Below are 20612 nucleotides of genomic sequence, written 5' to 3'. Positions count from 1 at the left end.
AGCAGCGTTGGGGGGCTGTTCGGGGTCACCAGTCACTCAGGGGAGACCCCCTGAGGCCTGACCGGTATGAGGCAGGGGCCGTGGGAGGGCACCGAGACGGCAGTGAAAACGGCAGCCGGCTGATGCCGAACTGAAGCCGGAGCAGGGGGAGTGTGGTCTTTGAGAAGCAGGCCGACAGCAGGGGTGGGGGTGGGGGGGCGTGGAGGACATCAAGGCTCGGCGCCCACACCCTGCAGGTGTCGTCTCCTTTAGTCCTTTTGACAGCCCCGTAAGGTTGGTGCCATCGTCGCTGCTCGTTTACGGACGGCGGAACCGAGGCTCAGAGACGTTCGATAAAGGGGACGCTTGCTGGTCACGCCCCCACGGAGAGGAAACGCCAGAGAAAGAGTCTAGGAGACGACAGCAGTTCTGCTTTGGATGTGACGAGTTTGAGATGCCTTTGGGACATCCAGCTGCGGGCAGGTAGACTGAAGCTCGGAGAAGTCGGGAGCAGGAACATAGACCTGGTGCCGGGGACACCTCGGTCACGGTCAAAGTGGGGGAGCTGACCGAGCCCAGGGAGCAAGAGGCATGACAGGAATCACTCTGAACACCAGCCAGGAATCCGAAACGGCCCACCTCCCCACGAGCGCAGGCAAGGATGTAACTGTGGTCGTGCGTTCTCTCTTTCTTTATTTTCTGTGGCATTCACGAATAGGTATAATACGATCAATAAAATGCCAAGATTGTTATTTGTTGTTTGCAGGAGTGGTTGACGGTATCAGTCACACGAGAGACATATACAAAGATACATATACAAAGAGATCTATACAACGAAGTTGCATTATTGTTGCTGTTGTTAGTTTCTCAAAGCATAAAAGAAAGCTGGCGTCGATGGTCAGTTGTGTGATTTCTTTAAAGCAAAATTAAAGAAGACAAAGAACTGTATTTGACCTCTTGAAAGACCCAGAAAGCTCCTCAACCTTGGGTCCACGGATCCCCCGAGGGCCTTCGGTTAGATGTCAAGAGACCCCCCTGAAATTGGACAGGAAAAAAGAACAGCGTTACCTCCAGTGTGAATGCAGGCCAGACTCTGGGGTGGTGTCACAGGTGTCTGTGACTTTGTCACCAGTAGAAACCCTGGTGTCTGTATGTCACGTCACCGCGGTTGCAGACAGCTGGGGAGAGGACAGCCCGCTGTGCCAGCATCGTGACAGACACGACCTCTTGTCGCCGAGTGCACTCCCAATGCTGTGTGCTGTCCGTGCAGCTCCAGCCCTCCTTCCTACACGGCCTGTGGGGCTCCTCCCGCCATTTCCTGTTTCCCTGCGTCTCCCAGCAACGGCCTCAGGGCTCAGTTCCCAGTGTTTGTCAGGCTGGCTCTCAGAAACCCCCGTCTGGGAGCCCTGTCACACTCCAAAACACCCCGCCCAGAGGTGCGGCACGCCCTGGAGTGCGGTCAGCCAGCCCCAGGGGTCCCCAGGTCACTGCCCCATGTTACCTGAGCCCCTTCCCTTTCTCAGTCACCCAGCACCCAGCCAGAGGGTCCCCTGAACTCAGTGCTTCTGTTAACATGACAGCTCTGGCTGATACACCACATCACGATTTAAAAATCTATTTTGAGGGGCGTCTGGGTGCTCGGTCGGTTAAGCATCCGACTCTCGGTTTCGGCACAGGTGGTGATCCTCGTGGCTCCGTGAGTTCGAGCCCCGCGTCAGGCTCTGTGCTGACAACGTGGAGCCTGCTTGGGATTCTCTCCCTCTCCCTCTCTCTCTCTGCCCCTGCCCCACTCACGCTGTCTCTGTCTCTCTCAAAATAAACAAATAAACCTAAAACAATAATCATAAAAGAATAAAAATACATTTTGACAATGCATTTCAGAATAATCGACTTCCTTTGTAACCCTCTATTCTTTGCTTTAAGCATTTAAAAATATGATTCTGGGGGGCACGTGGGTGACTCCGTGGGTTAAGTGTCCTACTTAAGTCATGACCTCGAGGTCCATGAGTTCGAGCCCCACGTCAGGCTCTGTGTCTCCTCTCTCTGCCCCTCCCCTGCTCACAGTCTGTCTCTCTCTCAAAAATAAATGAATAAGCATTAAAACTTTTAAAAAATATATGATTCTGAGAGCGGCCACAGGCCCTCACCGGCGTGCCGGAGGCATCCATGTCACAAAAGCAGGGAAGAAGTCGAAGTGGTCACCAGCCCAATTCATTACAGTTCCCTCCCTTGGGTTTGAAAGCCTCTTGGAACACAAGACATAAAGGTTTTTCTTTCCATTCTTCCTTCCTTTCTTTTCAAACAAACTAATGGAAGAAAGTGAACTTTGTGTTATTGTTCCCCCCTTTAAAAAGTAGTACGTGCTCAGGGCCCCTGGTGACACACGGTCTGTTGAGTGTCTGACTCTTGATCGCAGCTCAGGTCATGATCTCAGTTTGTGGGTTGGAGCCCTGCGCGCAGCTCTGTGCTGATGGCACAGAGCCTGCTTGGGATTCTCTCTCACTCCCTCTCTCTCTGCCCCTCCCACTCTCTCTCTCTCTCTCTCTCTTTCTCAAAAAATAAACGTAAAAAAAAATTTTTTTTTAAAGAAGTACGTGTTTATCAAAAAAAAAAAAAATCAGCAAAAAGAAACAAAACGTTTTTGGCGTCCTCTTGATGACATGAAGACAACCAGGCATCTGTTTCGATGTATTTCCTTAGGGTCTTTGTGGTTTTTTTATTTTCTCGTGACTGTTACGGGTGTGTGCGTGTGTGCACGGGTGTGTTGTAGCGTTTCGCATTTTATTCACACTTGTCGTAAACACCATTTTTATAGCTGGACAGGCTGCCGTAAGACATGCCAAGGCTGACTTGGCCATTTTCTTCTCATGTAAAACTTTAACGTAAATTATTCGTTACTGTGGGGAAATATGCCTCACGTACAATTCCCTATTTACGGTTCAGTGGCAGTCGGTACCTTGTAGAACTCTCATCTTCCCAAACTGAAGCCCTGTCCCAGCTAAGGGACTCCCTGTCTGCTTCCCCCGGCCCCTGGCACCCGCCGTTCGCTCTGTTTCTATGAATCTGATTAACCCAGATTTTTACTATTGCGCATTGCTTTCCCAGACTAAAATGGCTTAAATGTGAGACTTAACACAAGCAGTATCTGCCTGATGCCTGCCTTTAAAACAAAAAACTTTTTTTTTTTATGTTTGTTTATTTTTAAGAGAGTGAAAGAGAGACAGAGCTTGAGCAGGGGAGGGGCAGAGAGAGAGGGAGACACAGAATCTGAAGCAGCTCCAGGCTCCGAGCTGTCAGCACAGAGCCCAGCATTGGGGCTTGAGCTCACGGACCTCGAGATCCTGACCTGAGCCGAAGTCGGATGCTTAACCCCCTGAGCCACCCAGGCGCCCCTTGCCTTTGTTTTTTTTCTTTTTAATTAAATTAGCAGCTGTCCACATGGAAAGCCATCCTGCCAGTCCTAAGTGTTCTTATTTTGCCAATGGGGTCTGAAAATTCACGTAGGGTCATGATGACTTAAATCTTTCTATGTCCATGAACTGCAGATGTGGAGAGCTCACGGCAGGGAGATGGCTTTAAAACAGACATGCGCGATGGGGCTTCTGGGTGGCTCAGTCGGTTGAGCGTACGACTTCGGTTCAGGTCATGATCTCACAGCTTGTGGGTTCGAGCCCCGCGTCGGGCTCTGTGCTGACAGCTCAGAGCCGGGAGCCTGCTTCAGAATCTATGGCTCCCTCTCTCACTTTGTCCCTCCCCTGCTCATGCTCTGTCTCTCTCTCTCTCTCAAAAATAAATAAACATTAAAAAAATTTTTCTTTTTAAATAAAACAGACGTGCGCTGGTCACATACTTGGAAGCTTTCTTCCACGTGGATTTCCAAACCTTTCACACGTCCAGTTTCGCGTGGAGACTGCTGGACCTCACACCATCCAACTTCTGTTTTCTGGGGAACACTCCACACTGACGCTCCTCCTTCCTCCTTTTGTGATACTGCATAAACAGGGTAACTAGGATTTTTCTAGCCATTATTTTTTAAGTTGTGGTTAAATACACCTAACAGGGAGTTTTGCAACTTAACCATTTTTAAGTGCATTCACACTTCAGGTGCGGCCATCACCGTTTCCAGAACTTTCTCTTCTTCCCCAAACTAAAACTCTGTCCCCATGAAACACTGAGTCTCCGTCCCCCTCCCCCAGCCCCTGGTGCCCCCCAATCGACCTTCTGTGTCTGTGAGTTTCACCATTCTGGAGATCTCCTGTAAGTGGACCATACAATATTTGGCCTTCTGTCTGGCTTACTTCACTTTGCATATTGTTTTCGAGGCTTCACTAAAGTCCCTTTTTATCATTATCTTACTGGATAGTATTAAGCCAACATGAACATTTAGCTCAGGCCCCTTGGAAGTGCCCACCTGTGGCCACCAGAAGTTGGACAGCCCCTCCCCCACCCTTTCCCCCCAGATTTCTCCTGGTCTCCACTGCCCTATACCCCTTTGCCTTCTTGCAGAGATAAAAGTTTCAAAAGACAAAGATAGTTCTATGGTGTTTTATTCTAAATGTAGGACATATACTTTAAACAATCATAGAATATTAGAGCTGAAATCTCTGAATATTTTCATCTTTTTAATACTCTTAGTTGCCCCACCATGGCAGATCATTTCTTTTTCAAAAGCCTATACCATAGGAGAGCCCCTTGACCCAAAAAGAGAAGTCCCTGAGCTTCTCCTGCATGATACCACTCTTTGGAGACACAGTCATACCCCCTTATCTGGCCTGTGAAATTCGGTTGCACATCGAGATCAGAGTCGCAAGTAGGAAGTGACAGGTACCTCGAAGAAAGTAACTGTGGCCAAGTTCGGGCCTCTTGTTCTAGGAAGGTAACCTGGTTATTCCCCCATGCTCCTGCCAGCGCCCCATGACTTCCTATTCCGGTTAATACTGCGATTCTAAGGGTTTAACCAGCTTACGTATTGCCTTGCGTGAGGGGTCACGTGCAGCCTGTGCATTCTGAGCTGAAGGCCAAGGGCAGAGCCATGCTGCCTGGAGCCAGAAGGCAGCGGGGGAGTGGGGAGAACGGGAGTTCATCTGGGACAAGAGCTAACTCCCATTCCCCTTGGTAAATGGTGACTAGATACATAAGATTTAGATTCTGTGCCCCCTGAATTCTCTTGTAACATTGTGCCCTGCACAGACCAAACACCTGCACCTCATTCACAGCTAGCTTTTTATTTACTTAAATACCGATGGCGAATAATGACTCATTTGCTGCTTACAAACCATAGGAAGTAGGTAACACCGTTACTCCTATTTTACAGATGAGGACACTGAGGCACAGAGAGGGGTTTGCATAACTGGCCCAAGGCCAGCAGTGAGTTTAGGGAAACTTCCCGCCCAGGCAGAGCTGGTGCGTTCCTCTTCTTCCGGACTCGCCCAGCAGAAAGCAATTGTATTCTAACACCGACAATAGTAATTAACTTCACACCGGCCTCAGTGCTGCGCCTTCTCCAAGTTGCTTTGCCTGTTTGTCTTTTATTGGTCAGAATTAGACTCTAGCCTTCAGCCAAGAGTGTCTTGTTCTGAGACGTGTCATTTGCTTCCTTTCAGGTGGTTCAGCAGGTGACTGACCACAGATTCTCTGCTCACTTTATTGGCGACTTTAATGCTATTTAAATTCTAACAAGCTCTGAGTCTGCCTGTATTATGACAGCAAAAGCACCAACCCACATAGCTGCTGTGTCCTTACTAGTTCCCTGAGCCTAGAGGACCCATGTTAAGAGGAGACCAGTAAACCAGGGCTGCTGGAATGTTCTAAGACGGCAGTTCTGATGTTCAGACAGGGTAAAGAAACCTGCAGAGTACGGGAAGAGGGGAGAATTTGTAACCACTTGTACGTCTAATCCAAAAAACCAGTGTAATGTTGAGAGTTCAGTGAAATCTTTTGTGATGATATATTAAAAACACACACACACACACACATAGCAGTGGCATATCCCACGACAATGATTTTTTTTTTTTCAATTATGGCAAAAAGGTCAGAGCCCGTTCAAAGTCGTATTGAGGAACAAGGAACTCTGCAGGACCTCTGTGGAGAAGACCATTACAATATACTGAAGGTCGTATCAGATTGGAAAGTGGAGAGAGACACCTGGTTTCTCAAATAAAATTCCAGTTTAGGGGACAAGACTGGTTTAACGTTTGATGAGTGGACTCTCAAGTTAATGTCGAAGAGTAAAGAGTGAGACGAGCCAAGACATTTTTGGAAAAGAATTAATGAGGGCGATTTTTTCGACGTGTTTGGTAGCCCCAGGTTCTTTGTTCAAACAGAATCCTACCTCCCTCTTCAAATGCAGTCAGTGGGTCCTCTACTGCTTCCTGAATAAAGTTCACCTATTATGTAAAAAAAGAACATTCTAATAATATCTAAAGGTATTCTGAAAAGCAGTCAAATTCCCACGATGCCATCACTTGAATAGAGTGGCCGGCTGTGTTGTTTATTCTGTATTTCCTTCCAGTCTTTGTCTGTATGAGTTCATTTTTTACTTAGTTGTATTCAAAATATACTTGTCTAAGGACCGAGAACATGGAAAGCTTGGCTGCGGGAAGAGCTGTAGAGGCCACGCCAGAATTCTGGGGGGCAGCTGCCTGCCAGGGGCACAGCTCCGTGAGTGCTCCCAAAATGCTGATTAAAGTCTCAAACCAAACGAATTAAGCGACAGGGACTACCCACGGCTTCTCTAAACCCGGACGTAAACTGCAGTTCTGGAGTCCCTTATCTTGCCGGAAGAATCATCCGTGTGCTTTTAGAAGAACGGACAGAATGTGCTGCAAGCCCTTCTTGCCAGCCTGGGGGCCCACTGTGACCTGCCATCCTGCGTGGTGGCTGGTCCCTCCCATTCTACACAGGAAGCTGGGGGTGGGGTGGGGTGGGGGAGTCCCTGGAGGGCCCGAAACCACACACCAAGGAGCAGCAGAGGGGGGATTCCGGCCGGAATCAAAGCAAAGGCTTGAGGGCTTCCTGCGGGAGTCACTGTGGCCTCTGGGTGGGAGTTACTGGTGCCCTGACCCTTCAGCCCCTTCTCAACCTCTGTGATGGCGCCCGGCCAGAGGGGCCGAGAAGCCAGGCCCCGTTCTGGGACCTTCTCCGTGCAAGGCTCTGGCTTCCAGTTCACTTCCACCGTGATCCCGTTGACCTTGGCCTGACCATGCCACCTCTGAAGTCTCAGCTTCAGACTTCCCGCCTGGGGGGCCCCCACCTTCCGTCTCTATGTCTGGTGCTGACTGCTTTGCTCTTCCTGCTACGACAATTAGCGCGACTCCTCTGTGTCAGTTGGTAAGTCAGTGTGCTTCTAGAGCGTGGGCACCTTTGGTGAAGGTATAAGCCCCTGTACGTCAGGGGTTCTCGCCTGGGGGCGTTTTGCCTCCCGGGGGACAGTTGCCAGTATCTGGAGACATTCTGGGTCATCCCAGCTAGGGTGGAGAGTGCTCCTGGCATCTAGAGTGCGGAGGCCAAGGACGCTGCTGGACGTCCTATGAGGCACAGGACAGAGGCCACACCAAGAACTACTTGGCCCCAATGTCCCTGGTGTCGAGGTTATGAAACCCTGCTCTCTATTCACGTTAGAGTTTCCTCGTAAAGTCTGATCCCACATTTGATACTGGATGTCTCCACGGAAGTGGGGTAAGAGGAGGGGGCTTCGATATAATCTGAGTAGCTAGCCTAGCATCAAAGCTCCTGGTCAGAAGCATTTCAAAAGGCCCCAGTGAGCTCAGAGAACCCCGCCCCCCATTATGCCAAGGCGGGTCCAAGCAGCCCCACAAGATGTCAGGTATAAAGGTGCCTGTAATTGACCTCTTTGCTGGTACTCGGAGATGACGTGGTCAGGAGTGGCTATATGATCTCCGGTTATTCCAGAATTTCCACTCTTGTGCCAAACATGCCTCTCCAGACTGCTGTCCTTTGCTCCTCCTTAAACTTCCCTTGAATTTCATCTACAATACTCATTTTTCAAAGGTAAGACTTTCTGATTCTATGTTAAAGCCTTCTGTAAAGATACACAGTTCATATAGATTGACGATAAAGGAGTCGCTCGTAATCTGGTACTTTTCTGGAGTCTCTAGGTGATGACTTATCTCTGAACTGTATTTCAGGGACTCGAGTGCAGAGGGGAGTAGCCTTATATCAGGGTAGGGGCTTGTGTTTTTAATGCCACGCGGAAGTGTGTGAGACGGTCTTCATTCTACGTTATTTACTCCTTTCTTTAGAAAGATGCCTTTAGGGATGCTGTTTAGGAATTTCTGTACCTTGGGGTGGAAGGGTGGCTCTCACTTCTGCCGTTCTCGTCCATCCTTAAGTCAGGTCTCCTTGAAGTCAAGCTGCTTATTTGTGGGAATGCTTGATTTTTAAACCTTTGAATCCATCTTACCCGCCCTTAAGTTTCCCTGTTTGCTGTAGGTACTGCCTCAATTCAGATCATAAAGCCCTATGCTCCCCACACTTCTTTTCTGTGAATGACATTTTTCAATCACATCTTAGCCTGATGGATTTCTGAAGGGTAAAGACGTGTTCCGTGGCTGTGATTATGATTGCGTTCTGCCTTTCTAACACGGTAAACTCAGGGGCGGGAGCACTGAGGTCCAAGCCAAATAAATGAGTGAGAACCTAGAAAAAGCATTGCCTTCGCTTATGTAATCACCATATTCTATTCCCAAGTATATGGTGAGGCATTTGGTTTATTTCTTATCGGTGGGGTATTCCATTAGCTAGTGAACACCATTCTCGAGAGTACAGTGTATTTTCCCACCTCCCTATTTATTCTGAGCAAAAGCCTTTCAAATTGACTATTCAGAGAGCATAGGTAGATATATTCTTTGCTTTGCTTTAGAGTTAACTTGGAGGGATTTTTCACAATGTGTCCCTATCTGGCTGAGAAATGCATAATAGAGTTTGGTTGTTTTGTTTTCAATATTCTTGGAAAATAACTGGTCGATTTTTGTTGTGTGTTGTGCTTACGAGAAGCACAACTGGTTTTCCTAAGAGGTACTTCATTGGAGGTGGACGTGGCCGTTTCCTTGGTTACAATAAATGGGAGATGCTTCTGCGATCTCCCACGTCCCCGGTCTGGCCTCAGGATCACCAGTTCTGAGAGACGGAATGAAAAAATGGATACTTTTTTTTTTTCCCCCTCCAGGATTGCTATGGACTTATTCCTGGACACTTTTGGGTATGAACTTAATTCCAGAGTATAATAAATCAGATATTATGTTAAGTGTGGGTCCAACTTTACCCTGTGACAGCACCCCTGGGCTTTCTGGAGCTCGTGGAAGGGCTCTGTGCTTGGGAGTGGAAACAGCATCGCCCTGGCTGGGCCAGAGACAGCTCTGTGGCAGGCCCTCAATTTCTGTTCCTCCTCCCTCAGGCCCATGCTCCACAGTCCCTGTGCCAGGATCGTGCTCCCTGTTATCTGTCCTCTCCTGGCCACTTGGTTTCTCATCTCCATTCAGCTCAGAATCAGGGCCAAATCCCAAAGTCCAGACACCTGACCCTTTGGGGCAGAGTCTCTCGGGCCTGTCCCCACCCCCACACCCTTTCCCCCACTCTCCCTTGGCTCCCACCTTTCAGCCTCTCCCATCCTCACAAACCGAGAGGGACAAATGAACACGTGTCCCTACCGGAGCCCTCCCCCCCATCCCTCCTTCCTCCCAGGCTGCAAATCTGCCATTTGTCACACCTGCCCAAATCGCTAAAAATGTTTAATTGTAGAATTTGAACAACGGCATGCAGTAGCCAAGTTGTAAATTAAAGGCTTCCTCACCCCTTCTCCTCCCTCCGTCTGCCGTGTGTAACACGGCTGTTCACACCAGCCCACTGGGGCGGCTCATGAACGGGGCTGTCCGGAGACGCCTCTTTCTCTGTGTCTCTGACCTCCCCTCGTCCGTCTTGGCTTGTTGCTGGCACATCTCTCACCCCCTGCGTGTCGCAGCCCCATGATTCCTTCCCTCACCTCTTTCCTCTTCCGTGCCTGCGCTCACCTTCCTCGCCACCTTAAACCAGTTCACGCTTGTGACGGTGCCGATGGGCCTGCTGGACACCTCCACCAGGCTTTCTGCCCCTTCAGTGCCGTCCGCCCCAAACCCAAACTCATCACCTTCCTTAGAAAATCCAAAGGGATTTATTAGATGAAAAGGAAGTGTGGTGAATCGCGGGGCACTAGGTGGTTATTAAAGAAAAAAAAATTCCTAAAGACATTACATTTTTAAGAGAGAGTTTCTGTTCCCAGTTTCTACAAAAATAGAAAATACTGAGGATCTATGAGAGTTGATGATAACCTGCCAAAGTCCTCCATTTTCTCGGGAGAATCATCCACCCACCCGCCCATCATTTCTGAAGTGCCCACCGTGTTCCAAGGTGAGGACACCCTCCCATTCTGGAAGGGCCCACTCCCGGGGGAGGAGAGGCTAAGTACCAAGTCATAGGCAGCTGAGAGAAGGAAGCATGTGGTTGTATCACACCCCAGCACAGGTGAGTGCTCCCTAAGCAAGAGCCGTTTCTATGCTAGAAACGAGCTCACTCTTCTTTTCAGCTCCCCCGGCCCCGGATGCTTGTGTCCACTGGAGGCAGGCAGCATTCTGGCCCACAAGCTGTGTTCGCTGCCCCGTGGGGTGCAGCTTTCTCTGCAGATGGCAAGCAGGGTCTGGCCCTCCACCAGATGAAGTGCTTTGTAGACTGGACGGTGCCGTGCAAGTCTGGGTAATCGTTTCACGAACCGGCTTTTTAACGTGAAGTGTTCTTTGATATTCGTCAAAAGGGTCCATACGAAATCATAGCAAAAATGCAAGCTCATTGCTTGTAGAAGGATTTAGAGCCGTTCATTTTGTAGCAATTCGTGTTCACGAAAAGCAGTAGTTAACGGCTGATTGTGACTGATTTAGAAAAATGGTTTCGTGTCAGTCATCTGACTCAAGGGGAAGCCGAGAGCACCCCCCGCCCCCACCGTCTGCCCTCTGCTTTGTGCTAGGATCCCAGGAAGGGTTTGTCTCTGTGGTTCCGACACTTAGAACCAAACCGCAGCTGGAGGCAAAGCGCGTGAACCCTATCAACAGACCCAACACCATGGAGATGAGTAAACTAAGTTTGGGTGTGGCCGTGTTGGTTAAATGTCCTGGCATTTGCCGGTCAGCTCTGCTTCTGCTGTTCCAAGAACCAAGTGAGACTGATCAGTTTACCTTTGGCTCATTTCCCAGGGGTCCCTTAAGAAGTTAAGTCCCCGACTATAATCTTACTGTACATCGGAGAACTGTTTTTTAGATATTGGACATTCAACTTTTGTTGAGGGGGCACAGAGGATCACAAGCAGGGCGACTTCTAGGAATGCCCGAGAAGGTCCAGAGCGTTCAGGAATCCTCACTACAGAGCTCCCAGTGACTGCACGTTTGCTGGTCCCTAACTGCCTGGCAGCCAGGAAGGGGCCAGAAATCCAGGGTCCACCTGTTAGAAGCGGCACCTTGGCCAAAAAACTGTGGAACTGGGGAGAATTGAACCTGCGTCCCTAACCTCACAGCTGCTGATATAAGGACCCTGGGGCAGCACTGGCCCAGTCCAGACGGACGGCCACCCTGTTCTGAGCACATTCCCCCACTCCCCGTCATGCCGCTCAGCCCGTGCAAAGACACCCGGGTTTCTCCTGCTCACCTTCCTGAGGATGGAAACCTGGGGCTTCTTGTCCGCTTTCTTCTCACCTGACATTCAGGTGGTTTTAGTTTTGTCTTCTTCAAGGGAAAGGGTGTTGATTACTCTGCCAAGCTGCCTTTCGAGCCCTGAGCACGGGGGAGAAATGTGTATTTGGAGTGAGAAATTCGACAGAATGTCACTTTTGACAGCTGTACCCGTGTCTTCCATGTTTTCCTGCACTTGCCGAAAACAAGCTTGTAGGCTCCTCATTAAGTCCTCACAAGCGGCCTTGCTAAGAATTAAAAAAAAAAAAACAAAAAAACCTGCCTGGAAAGGGGGCTTCAATGAAGGACCTTTTCATTAGAGACCTATTTATAATCAAAATCAACGGAAGGCAATGCGACCCCTTACACTTTATTCTTGGGCCCCGGGGTCTGCACAATAATATTGAGAAGCATGGATTCAGGGCCCCACTTACAATTTAGGCTCTGACATTCGCCCCGTGGCTGGGAATGGTTCTGGGACTTGGCCGTCTCACAGGATTCCTGGACTGAGACACGCTCAGAAGGGAGCAATCTCCTATCTGGAAGGATGTTGGGTTAGCAGTTTGCTCTGATGTGCTCCCACTTAGTGGAGTAAGAAATCTCTTGTGCACAGATTGTTCTTATTTTACTGCTGGTATTGTTAGTTTATCCCTAGGACTAAAAGTAGCCAGCTTCTTCCTCCCTGACGGTGTCCTGCCACCCAGGGCTTCTGCAGCTGGCCCCTCTTGTAGCTTCTCTGGTCATCCCCGTTCTCAGCCATTTTAACTCAGTGTTTTTTGTTTTTTTAAATGTTTATTTAGTTTTGAGAGAGAGCAGAAGCAGGCTCCAGGCTCTGAGCTGTCCTCACAGAGCCTGACGCAGGGCTCAAACTCACGAACCATGAGATCATGACCTGAGCCGAAGTCGGACGCTCAACCGACTAAGCCACCCAGGCGCCCCTATGATTGAAACTTTTGATGTCATTGTTACCTGAAATTATGTTATTGTTGGTCTTCTTGCCAGTTTTTTTATTTAAAATTTTTGGTAATGTTTATTTATTTTCGAGAGAAAGAGAGAGAGAGAGAGAGAGGGAGAGAATCTTAAGCAGTCTCCGTGCTTAGCGCAGAGACTGACTAGGGGCTCGATCCTATGACCCCTGGATCATGACCTGAGCAGAAATCAAGAGCCAGACACTCAACCAACTGAGCCACCCAGGCGCCCCTCATTGTTGCCCTGCTTCCTTCCTGCTGTAGAGGAGGACAGGAAGTCCTGGACACCTTGGGTGGGGACTCTGGGGACCATGGGAAGAGAGGGGCTGACCAGCAGCATTGGTTTACCTTTCCATCAGGCCAGCAGGGCTGCTCAAAGGGGTCTGTGCATTGGTACCCTCGGTCCTCCCCTCTATAGCAGGCACTGTCATTATCATTGGCATGTTTCAAATGAATCTCCAGACACAGTGCTAAGTAACTTGCTCTCGAGCCGCAATACGTGACAGGGACTTTAATTCCATAGCCCACTTAACCCCTTCCCTGCTCGGTTTCACGGAGCTGATACTCAGATTGGATGGTGGCTGGAGGTTGGGGAGAATGCAGACATCTGGCATTGCCCCGTCACAGTGCCCCTGCTCTGGGAGATGTGGTCATCGAGTTTAGGATGGCAAGTAGCTCTAGAATTTGCCTCCCCAGCTTGGAATATTCAAGCTGACGTCTATCATTCTCACCTGTGAAGTTGCTGCTGCTACCGAAATTATAATTGCTTTTTCCATGATAAATTCTGTAAGTTCCACACTTGTTTATGTAGAACAGTTTATTTTCTCCAATGAATGTAACTTTCAAGGATCAAGAACTGTACCACACTAACATTTCAAAAGAGGTACAGAATGACAAGAAAACAGGCATTAAAAGGTAGGCGTTTCACTCTTTGAAAGGTCTTTTGGCAAACCTAAAGATCATGCATCAAGGCTTGGCGCGGAGTTCGCCTTCATCAAAGTTGAAGCCTGGTGAATTTCTCCCACATTGGTCAGTCCAAGCGTCTGCGCGGCCTCCCTTTCTGTCGCCCCTCCTCTCTCCCAGGTCAGGTCCTCTAGTCCATCAGTACCCCCTGTGCCCGCCCACCCTCCGGGTTAACCCCTTCCTTTACGGGCCCACTCCTCTGAAGCCTGGTGCTCCGGGGAGCCCGTCCACCGTGGGCAGGCAGTGCGCACAGGCCACGCGCTAACATCTGGCGAGAACTGTGGCTCGGCGGGCAGAGTGGGAAATTGGGCTGCTGTAACATCGAAATGTGAATCTGTGGTCTCGCAAGACTTTCTGGAGCCGCCTTTGCAGAGAATTAGGCCAAGCGATTCTATTGAAAACTCCCGTTTTGAGGCGGGGAGGTGTTCTTTCCGAGAAGGACCTTCTGGGCAGGAGGGGGCCCGAGCAGCCTCGACCCAGGAGAGGAGGAGGGGCGCAGCCAGGTTCCAGGCACCCCAGGCCCAGGGCCTGGCCAGGGCAGGGAAACATTCCGGTGAAAACCTGCGCCGCGTCCTTCCCGTCGCTCCTGTCCCAGCCTGGCGAGGTCTGCTCTGCCCCGAGGACTTTTTAAGGAACGAGCAGCGCGCATCCCGGCGCGGGGACGACCCCGCTCCGCTCGGCCCCTGCCTCGCACCGCCCTCCCGGCCGGACCCCCGGCCTGTGCAGGCAGACCCCGGCTCCGCGCCGAACCGCTGGCACCCGCCCTCTTTGCTGCGCGGCCGACGCAGTTCTGTGGCTCCGGCAGCCGGCCCCTTGTCGGGGCGACGCGTTAACGGGGTACCCCCGCCAGCAGGTGCTACCGCGCTCGGGCCGAGGTGGTCGCGAACTCAGAAGCTCAGTTTGGCGCGAGTCAGGAGGGCGTCGCGGGGCGGGAACCGCGGGAAGCGGGGGCGGGGCCAAGGCGGCAGTCCGCCCCGCCCCCCGCTCGAGCCCCGCCCCGGAGGACCCCGCCCCGCGCTGGCTCCTCCCCAGAGGGCCCCTCCCCCGCTCAGATCCGCACGGGCCCCTCCCCAATCAGACCCCTGTCCCGAGAGCTTTCCACCCGCAAGACCCCTGTTTCCCCGGCCCCTGAACCTCTCAACTCGCGCTCCCCCGACTCTGGGCGGACAGCCGGGGCGGGGTTGTGGGCGGGCCGGCTGGGGTCTTTTTTTTTTTTTCCCCCTCCCCTCCACCTCCGCCTTTCCGGTGTCGAGCGGAGGGGGTTGGGTGGTGATTGATAACCGCGCAGCTGGGGCGCGGGGCGAGTAGGACGCACGCACAGGGTGGACGGGGGTGGCGGGGGCGCACGCGGGTGGGGGGCGGGGGTGGAAGGACCCTCGGGGGCGGGGCGCGCGCGGGAGGCAGGGCGGTGGGGGGGGGGGACCCTCCGGGGCGGGACGCAGGGGGCCGGCCCCCGCTCCACCGCCCCCGGGTGCCCCCGCCCCCGACCCGCCCGGCCCCGGCCACCTGCGCCCCGCCCCGGCCGCGCCCGAGCCCGGGAAAGGCGGAGGCGCGCCTCTGCTTAGGGAAGGGCGAGTTCCCGTTGCGACGCGCCGTGTGTGTCCGGGGACAGTCGTCCGCTGCCCTGGGCATCGCGGATCCCAGGACGTTCGCGAGGGCCTTTCCCGGTTGTGCGAGACGGCGCCCCTCTGGCCGGCAGGATGACCAACCCTGCGGCCACGCAGAACAAGGAAATAGACTGTCTGAGCCCAGAAGCCCAGAGACTGGTAAGACGAAAACACTGTCGAAACTTTCGGTTTGCCCCTGGCTGCCCGGGGCAGGGCGCGCCGCCGACCTCTGGGCCCGGGGAGCTGTGGGGTGGGGAGGTGCGGGCCGGAGCGGGCTCTGCCGTCGGGGCTGCGCTCCGGCCCCGAGGGCGCGGCCCCTCCTCGCGCGCCGGGAAGCACGTTTTACCGGCCGGAGCCGCCCCTCACCGGGACCAGGAGGAACGCGGGCGCTCCGCTCTGCCCGTAGCGGTGGCCTTTCGACGCGCTCCGCCCAGCCCGCGCCGGCGGTGGACCCAGCGGAGGTCTCAGAGCTGCGCGTGGTCGGGAGTTTCCCATCTCAGCTGCTAGTTTGGTGTTTGACAAAATCCAGCACCTGGGAACTGGTGCCCCCACCCAGAGGCTGGCACCTCCAGAGGCTGGGGTAGTTTGGGGTGGTATTTATCCTGCTCTGGATCTTAGGTGAGCCCATTCCTCCAAACACCTCCAAGGACCCCTGTCACCTGATCTACTTTGGCTGGTCTCCTGGGGTGTCCAGGTCTGGACAGGCCCCTCCCTCCACGGGATTTTGCAATTACTCAGCTCAGTACCCAGTATTGGGATCCTGTATGTGGGGCTGGTTGACATTGAAGTTGGACAAGGGGGGAGGGTGGCAAAGGTTTGTAATTGCCGGTTTTCATGAAGCTTGTGGTTGACTTCGAATGGGAACATAGGGAGGCAGAGGGGTGCACTTTGGAAAAGAACCATGGTGTCAATGCTACAGACAGGGACCCTAGATTTCCACTTTAGTGGGCTTTTGTGGAAGCCTTGATAAAAGTGTGAGCCCAACACAATCACTCCTTCATCAGGCAGGAGTTAATCATCTACTGGGAGTTTGTGGAGGGTCCAAGATAAGACCGCCCTCGCCTTGGAGAGCTTACTGGTAAGCCGGGGAGAGGCGTAGAAATAAATAGACTGTGATGAATAACACTTGAAAGTTACCTTCCTTGGTGAGTACGCTCAGGTGGATATTTTTAAGGTCTGGTTTAGCGCGTTCCTATGGCCTCATTTTAAACCTCCATGAGCCAGACGTTGAAGCTGGTTCCTCCTACCCCTTAACCTGCCTGGTTTCCAGGGGCCTGGGAGCCTGCAGAGGGATTCTGGTTCACCATCAGGGAAGCTAGAAGGAAGGACGGGAAGGCTGCTGGGAGATGCTGGTGTTTCGCGGAGGGGTCTGGGCAAACCATAGATGGCAGGCGCAGAGTGATGTTAACCTTGGGCAAGAATCGAGCTCAGAGGGACGACGTGCTGGGCAGGGAGCCCTCGAAGGAGAAAAGAATAAACATGGAGAATCAGGATGTGAGGACGGGAGGCACAGGCCATCAGAGAAATGAGGAGAAAGAACCAGTGAGTCCTGGCCCTGGCTGTCGACTCCCGTTCACCCTCACCCCGTGGACTGGATCTGGTTGAGACACACACTTCTTAGAGGTGCTGTGGGACTAGGTGCCCGGGGGTCTGGAGTGGGCTTTGATTGAGGCGCTCCATTGTTCCCCCAGCGCCTGGACCCAATACGCTCTGAAAACTGGAAGTTGTTGCCTTTTTTTGGTAAGGTTTATGGCAGAATTCATTTGGCCGGGAGACCTTCCCTGGCTGATGGGAGGCTGTTTTCTATCTTTCTCCCGCTCCTTGTGAATATTCACACATTTCTCTGCAGCCTGTGAATGGCCTTGATTGAGGGCTGTCGCTCCGGGTGGCCACAGACCATACGGTGTTTACGACTTACTACCCTCCTGAAATCCCAAAACGTTGAATTCTGGTCCCAGGAGTTTCCAACAAGAAATTGTAAACTTATAGGAGTTGTTTGGGTGTTTTTGTTTTTGTTTTTTTTAGTAAATAGTAGCACGAAGTATCTTAGAGTGGGGCTTGGGGAACAGAAATAAAACTCCATGTTTGTTTTATGAGGTTAATGGTCTGATTAAAAGGAAGTTGAACAGTTGGGGGCTTTTTACATAAGTCAGCCCTGGCCCCAGAGCTCCGGGAGAGGCCAGCATAGAAACCATACATTTCTTGAACTTTTGTAACTTCCTCCTGTTTCCGATGGGTTGTGTTATCTCTGGTCCCTTTCCACATACTGATTAGCACCAAGCCCTTACAGACCGACCAGCAGTCCTGTCCCGAGAAGGTGGACACAGCCTCCCAAGCCCTGTCTCATCATCACAGATACCTTTGCAAAGGTCCCCCAGGTCTGGGCGAGTGCAAGCATTGACCGGAGTCCGTGCAAAGGCTGTAGGCCCCGCTGTTGCTCAGTCTGAGATTTTGAGCCCTGGAATCATGGTTTGTTTTACATGGGTCATTTTCCCAAGCAGTTAAGGTATAAAAATAGTTAAGTAAGAGCTTTTCCCATAGGATTAAGAGTGGTCCACTAGGGCAAAGATAGAGACAAAAGTCCCTTTTGCTTTAAGAGTTAGTTTCTGTTCAGCCGAAGCTAACACGACATAGCGGAAGCCTCCTTAGCAACTTTTTTTTTTTTTTTTTTAACTAGAAAACCCTTGAGTCTAAACTGCCACTTACACCGAGCACAGGAAATCCAGTTACAAAACAGGTCTCAGGCCAAGTTAGTCGGAGTATTACCTGATTAGAGGTCCTTATCTGGTTTCTACAGAATTGTGAGGCCGAATGTTGGTGTAACATGTTTGTGCCTCAAAAGGCAATGTTCGAGAGGAATTTGTTATCCCTGAAAAATCAGGAGACGTGACTCAGCACAGGCATTGTTTATGACTGGTTACTCAGTGTTTCCAAGTATCTGTTCATATTTAAGAGTATTAATCTTGGAGCCTTGGAGGCCATAAGGTCCAAATTACTAACCTGTTGTCGAAATAAGCCTATCACATCCCCCCACTATAGGTTGGACCCGGAGGGTGGGGAGCAGAGGAGTTTGTACTCTGGGACACCAAAATTTTAGTGTTTTTTTTTTTCTTTTAATAAAGAAGCTCGTTTCCATGGAATGGATTTACTAAATTTTCATTACTCCCACTTTCTAGATAAAATTACATACATTAGTTTCTTTCTTCCACATGTACATCCATGATGTAATAATTCAAAATTGCCATGCATTTGATCGCAGACCACCACTGAAAACTCCCCTTCCCCTGGCCACATTCCAAAATAAATAAACAACAAAAACCAACAACAACACGAATGTGTCTTCTGAGACTCCTCCATTCATTCGGGCAAGAGCCAGAGTTCAAGGGGTTTTTTGTTTTCTCCTCGGACAGTAACTGGACAGTGTTAAAGTCATGTAAGTGGTTTTTCCTTGAGTCTAAAGTACAACTACTTTGTAGTGGGGAAGTCATTTAGCCTCACTCGAACAAGGACTTTTTAACCAGAATGTTTCACTTGTATGCTTGCGTGATAGGGCTTGTCAAAGCAATGTCATTTCTGGTCCTCATGTCTTTTTCTGTTATCTGTCAAGTAGGTGTGCAATCTTCCAGGGGGAAGAGAAATAGAGTGGCCTTTTGGTGCGGGCTGGGACCCTCTCCTCCCTCCCCTGAAACTTCCCCCCTGCACGTTCTCCTGGTGGGCGCCTGACCTCACTTGTCTTCTCCCGGTGCTTTAAAAAAATTTTTTTTATTGTTTATTTTTGAGAGAGACAGGGACAGAATGCGAGTGGGGGAAGGGCAGAGAGCGAGGGAGACACAGGATCCGAAGCAGGCTCCAGGCTGTCAGCACAGAGCCCGACGCGGGGCTTGAACTTGGGAACAGGGAGATCATGACCTGAGCCGAAGTCGGACGCTCAACCTACTGAGCCACCCGGGCGCCCCTCTCCCGGTGCTCTTAAAGCTGAGTTGTGTTCGCAGCTGGTTGTGTGCTGCTGTGGGAGGTGCCGTGTAAGTAAGTATCAGCAGGCAGCACTTCCTGAGCCCTGCGGTGGCCGCCTTGCTAAGTGTTTTCTGCAGACGTCTTCCCTAGCCCTTGCCGGAACCTTGTCCGGTTGCCTCCACGTACAGATGAAAGGGAAACTGAGGCTCAGAGAGGTCAGGGGACTTTCCCAAGTGCACACAGCCGGCAGGCAGTAGGGCTGGCTCAGACCCAGCCTGCTGGCTCAGAGCTGGTGCTGAGAACCATTGCCACTGTATACAGTTTGCAGAGGCGCTGACCGGCCGCTGCTCGGCTGCTCTTGGCGGCCTCTGGGCTGAAGGACGTCTTTTTACAAAGGCAGCCTCTTAGGACACATGCCCTTGCTCCCGAATGCATGGTGAGACGTCCTCGTTGTATCCAACGTTTCGTTGCCCTTCCTGGTAGTTTTCAGACAGAAGAACTTTCAATGGGCTTTATTTTTCTAAATAAGGAAAAGACCAGTAGAAACGAAAGAGCTGCAGAAATTTCGATTTTTCTGTTTTCATCCTGCACTAACTTTTTAACTGTTACGGGTGTCAGCATCCTCCAGAAGCCTCCTTCCTGGGTGCTGTGTGCTTGCGCCCCACCCCACCCAGACAGACAGGCTCCCTGAGAATTGAAGTGATGTGGGAACGGTGGTAAATAGCCCTACGCTGCCTGATGTAGGAGCCCTGGTGCTTCTGGTTGTCCTGCCTTCTTTTGAGAAGGAACAGTTCCAGTGTTTGGTTTTTAATGTTTATTTATTTTTGAGAGAGAGGGACAGAGCACGAGCGGGGGAGGGACAGAGAGAGAGGGAGACACAGGATCCGAAGCTGGCTCCAGGCTCCGAGCTGTCAGCGCAGGGCCTGATGGAGGGCTCGAACCCATGAGATCATGACCTGAGCCCAAGTCAGACGCTCAGCCAACTGAGCCACCCGGGCGCCCCCAATTTCAGTGTTTTGTGACACCTTAAAGACACGGGGTTTGCAGAGAAATCCGTGAGCAGAACAGGTGAAGGTGAAGGGAGTGGAGCCCTGGTGCACTGGCTGCAACGGGACGGCCACCAGGATGCTGTCACCTGCCAGTCCCACACTGTTATTTGTGGCCACACTGTATTTGTTATTTCTTTATTCCTTTGTAATTCCGGCATGATGAGGCTGTTAAAGGAAATAAATGTGAACATTCTCTCATCTCAGAAGAAAATACAGGAGGTGTTGGCAGCAAGAGGGGAAATGTATCTGCACGGAGGGTACCGTGCAACATCCTTCGTCATCGGCATCCGTATGAGTAGTTGCTGAACTCAAGAGGATGATGTGGAGTTTGAGTAAATGTTACTCAAGTCACTGCTGTCGATAAAGTAACATGGAGAATTT

At 51.4% G+C, this 20612-nt stretch overlaps 1 protein-coding gene across 50 annotated transcripts in view; it reads left to right on the top strand.

Annotated features, from left to right (window-relative positions):
• LRRFIP1 (LRR binding FLII interacting protein 1) overlaps positions 1 to 20612 on the top strand; it is a 141200-nt gene that overhangs the window by 41889 nt on the left and 78699 nt on the right. For 3 of the 50 annotated variants that reach the window (XM_058699889.1, XM_058699870.1, XM_058699802.1), the window contains exon 1: positions 15052 to 15387. The exons of 42 other annotated variants lie outside the window; for them this stretch is intronic. In XM_058699889.1, the coding sequence (XP_058555872.1) occupies positions 15322 to 15387 (66 nt within the window). In that variant the 5' untranslated portion in view covers positions 15052 to 15321. Of the gene's footprint in view, positions 1 to 7227; positions 7309 to 15051; positions 15388 to 20612 lie in introns of those variants that run through there. 5 more of the 50 variants (XM_058699805.1, XM_058699930.1, XM_058699969.1 and 2 more) reach the window with 5 other exon arrangements.

Source organism: Neofelis nebulosa, chromosome 2, assembly GCF_028018385.1.
Source record: "Neofelis nebulosa isolate mNeoNeb1 chromosome 2, mNeoNeb1.pri, whole genome shotgun sequence".
NCBI lineage: Eukaryota > Metazoa > Chordata > Mammalia > Carnivora > Felidae > Neofelis > Neofelis nebulosa.
Note: the sequence above shows the minus strand (reverse complement) of the source record. Positions and strands in the feature narration are given on the sequence as shown.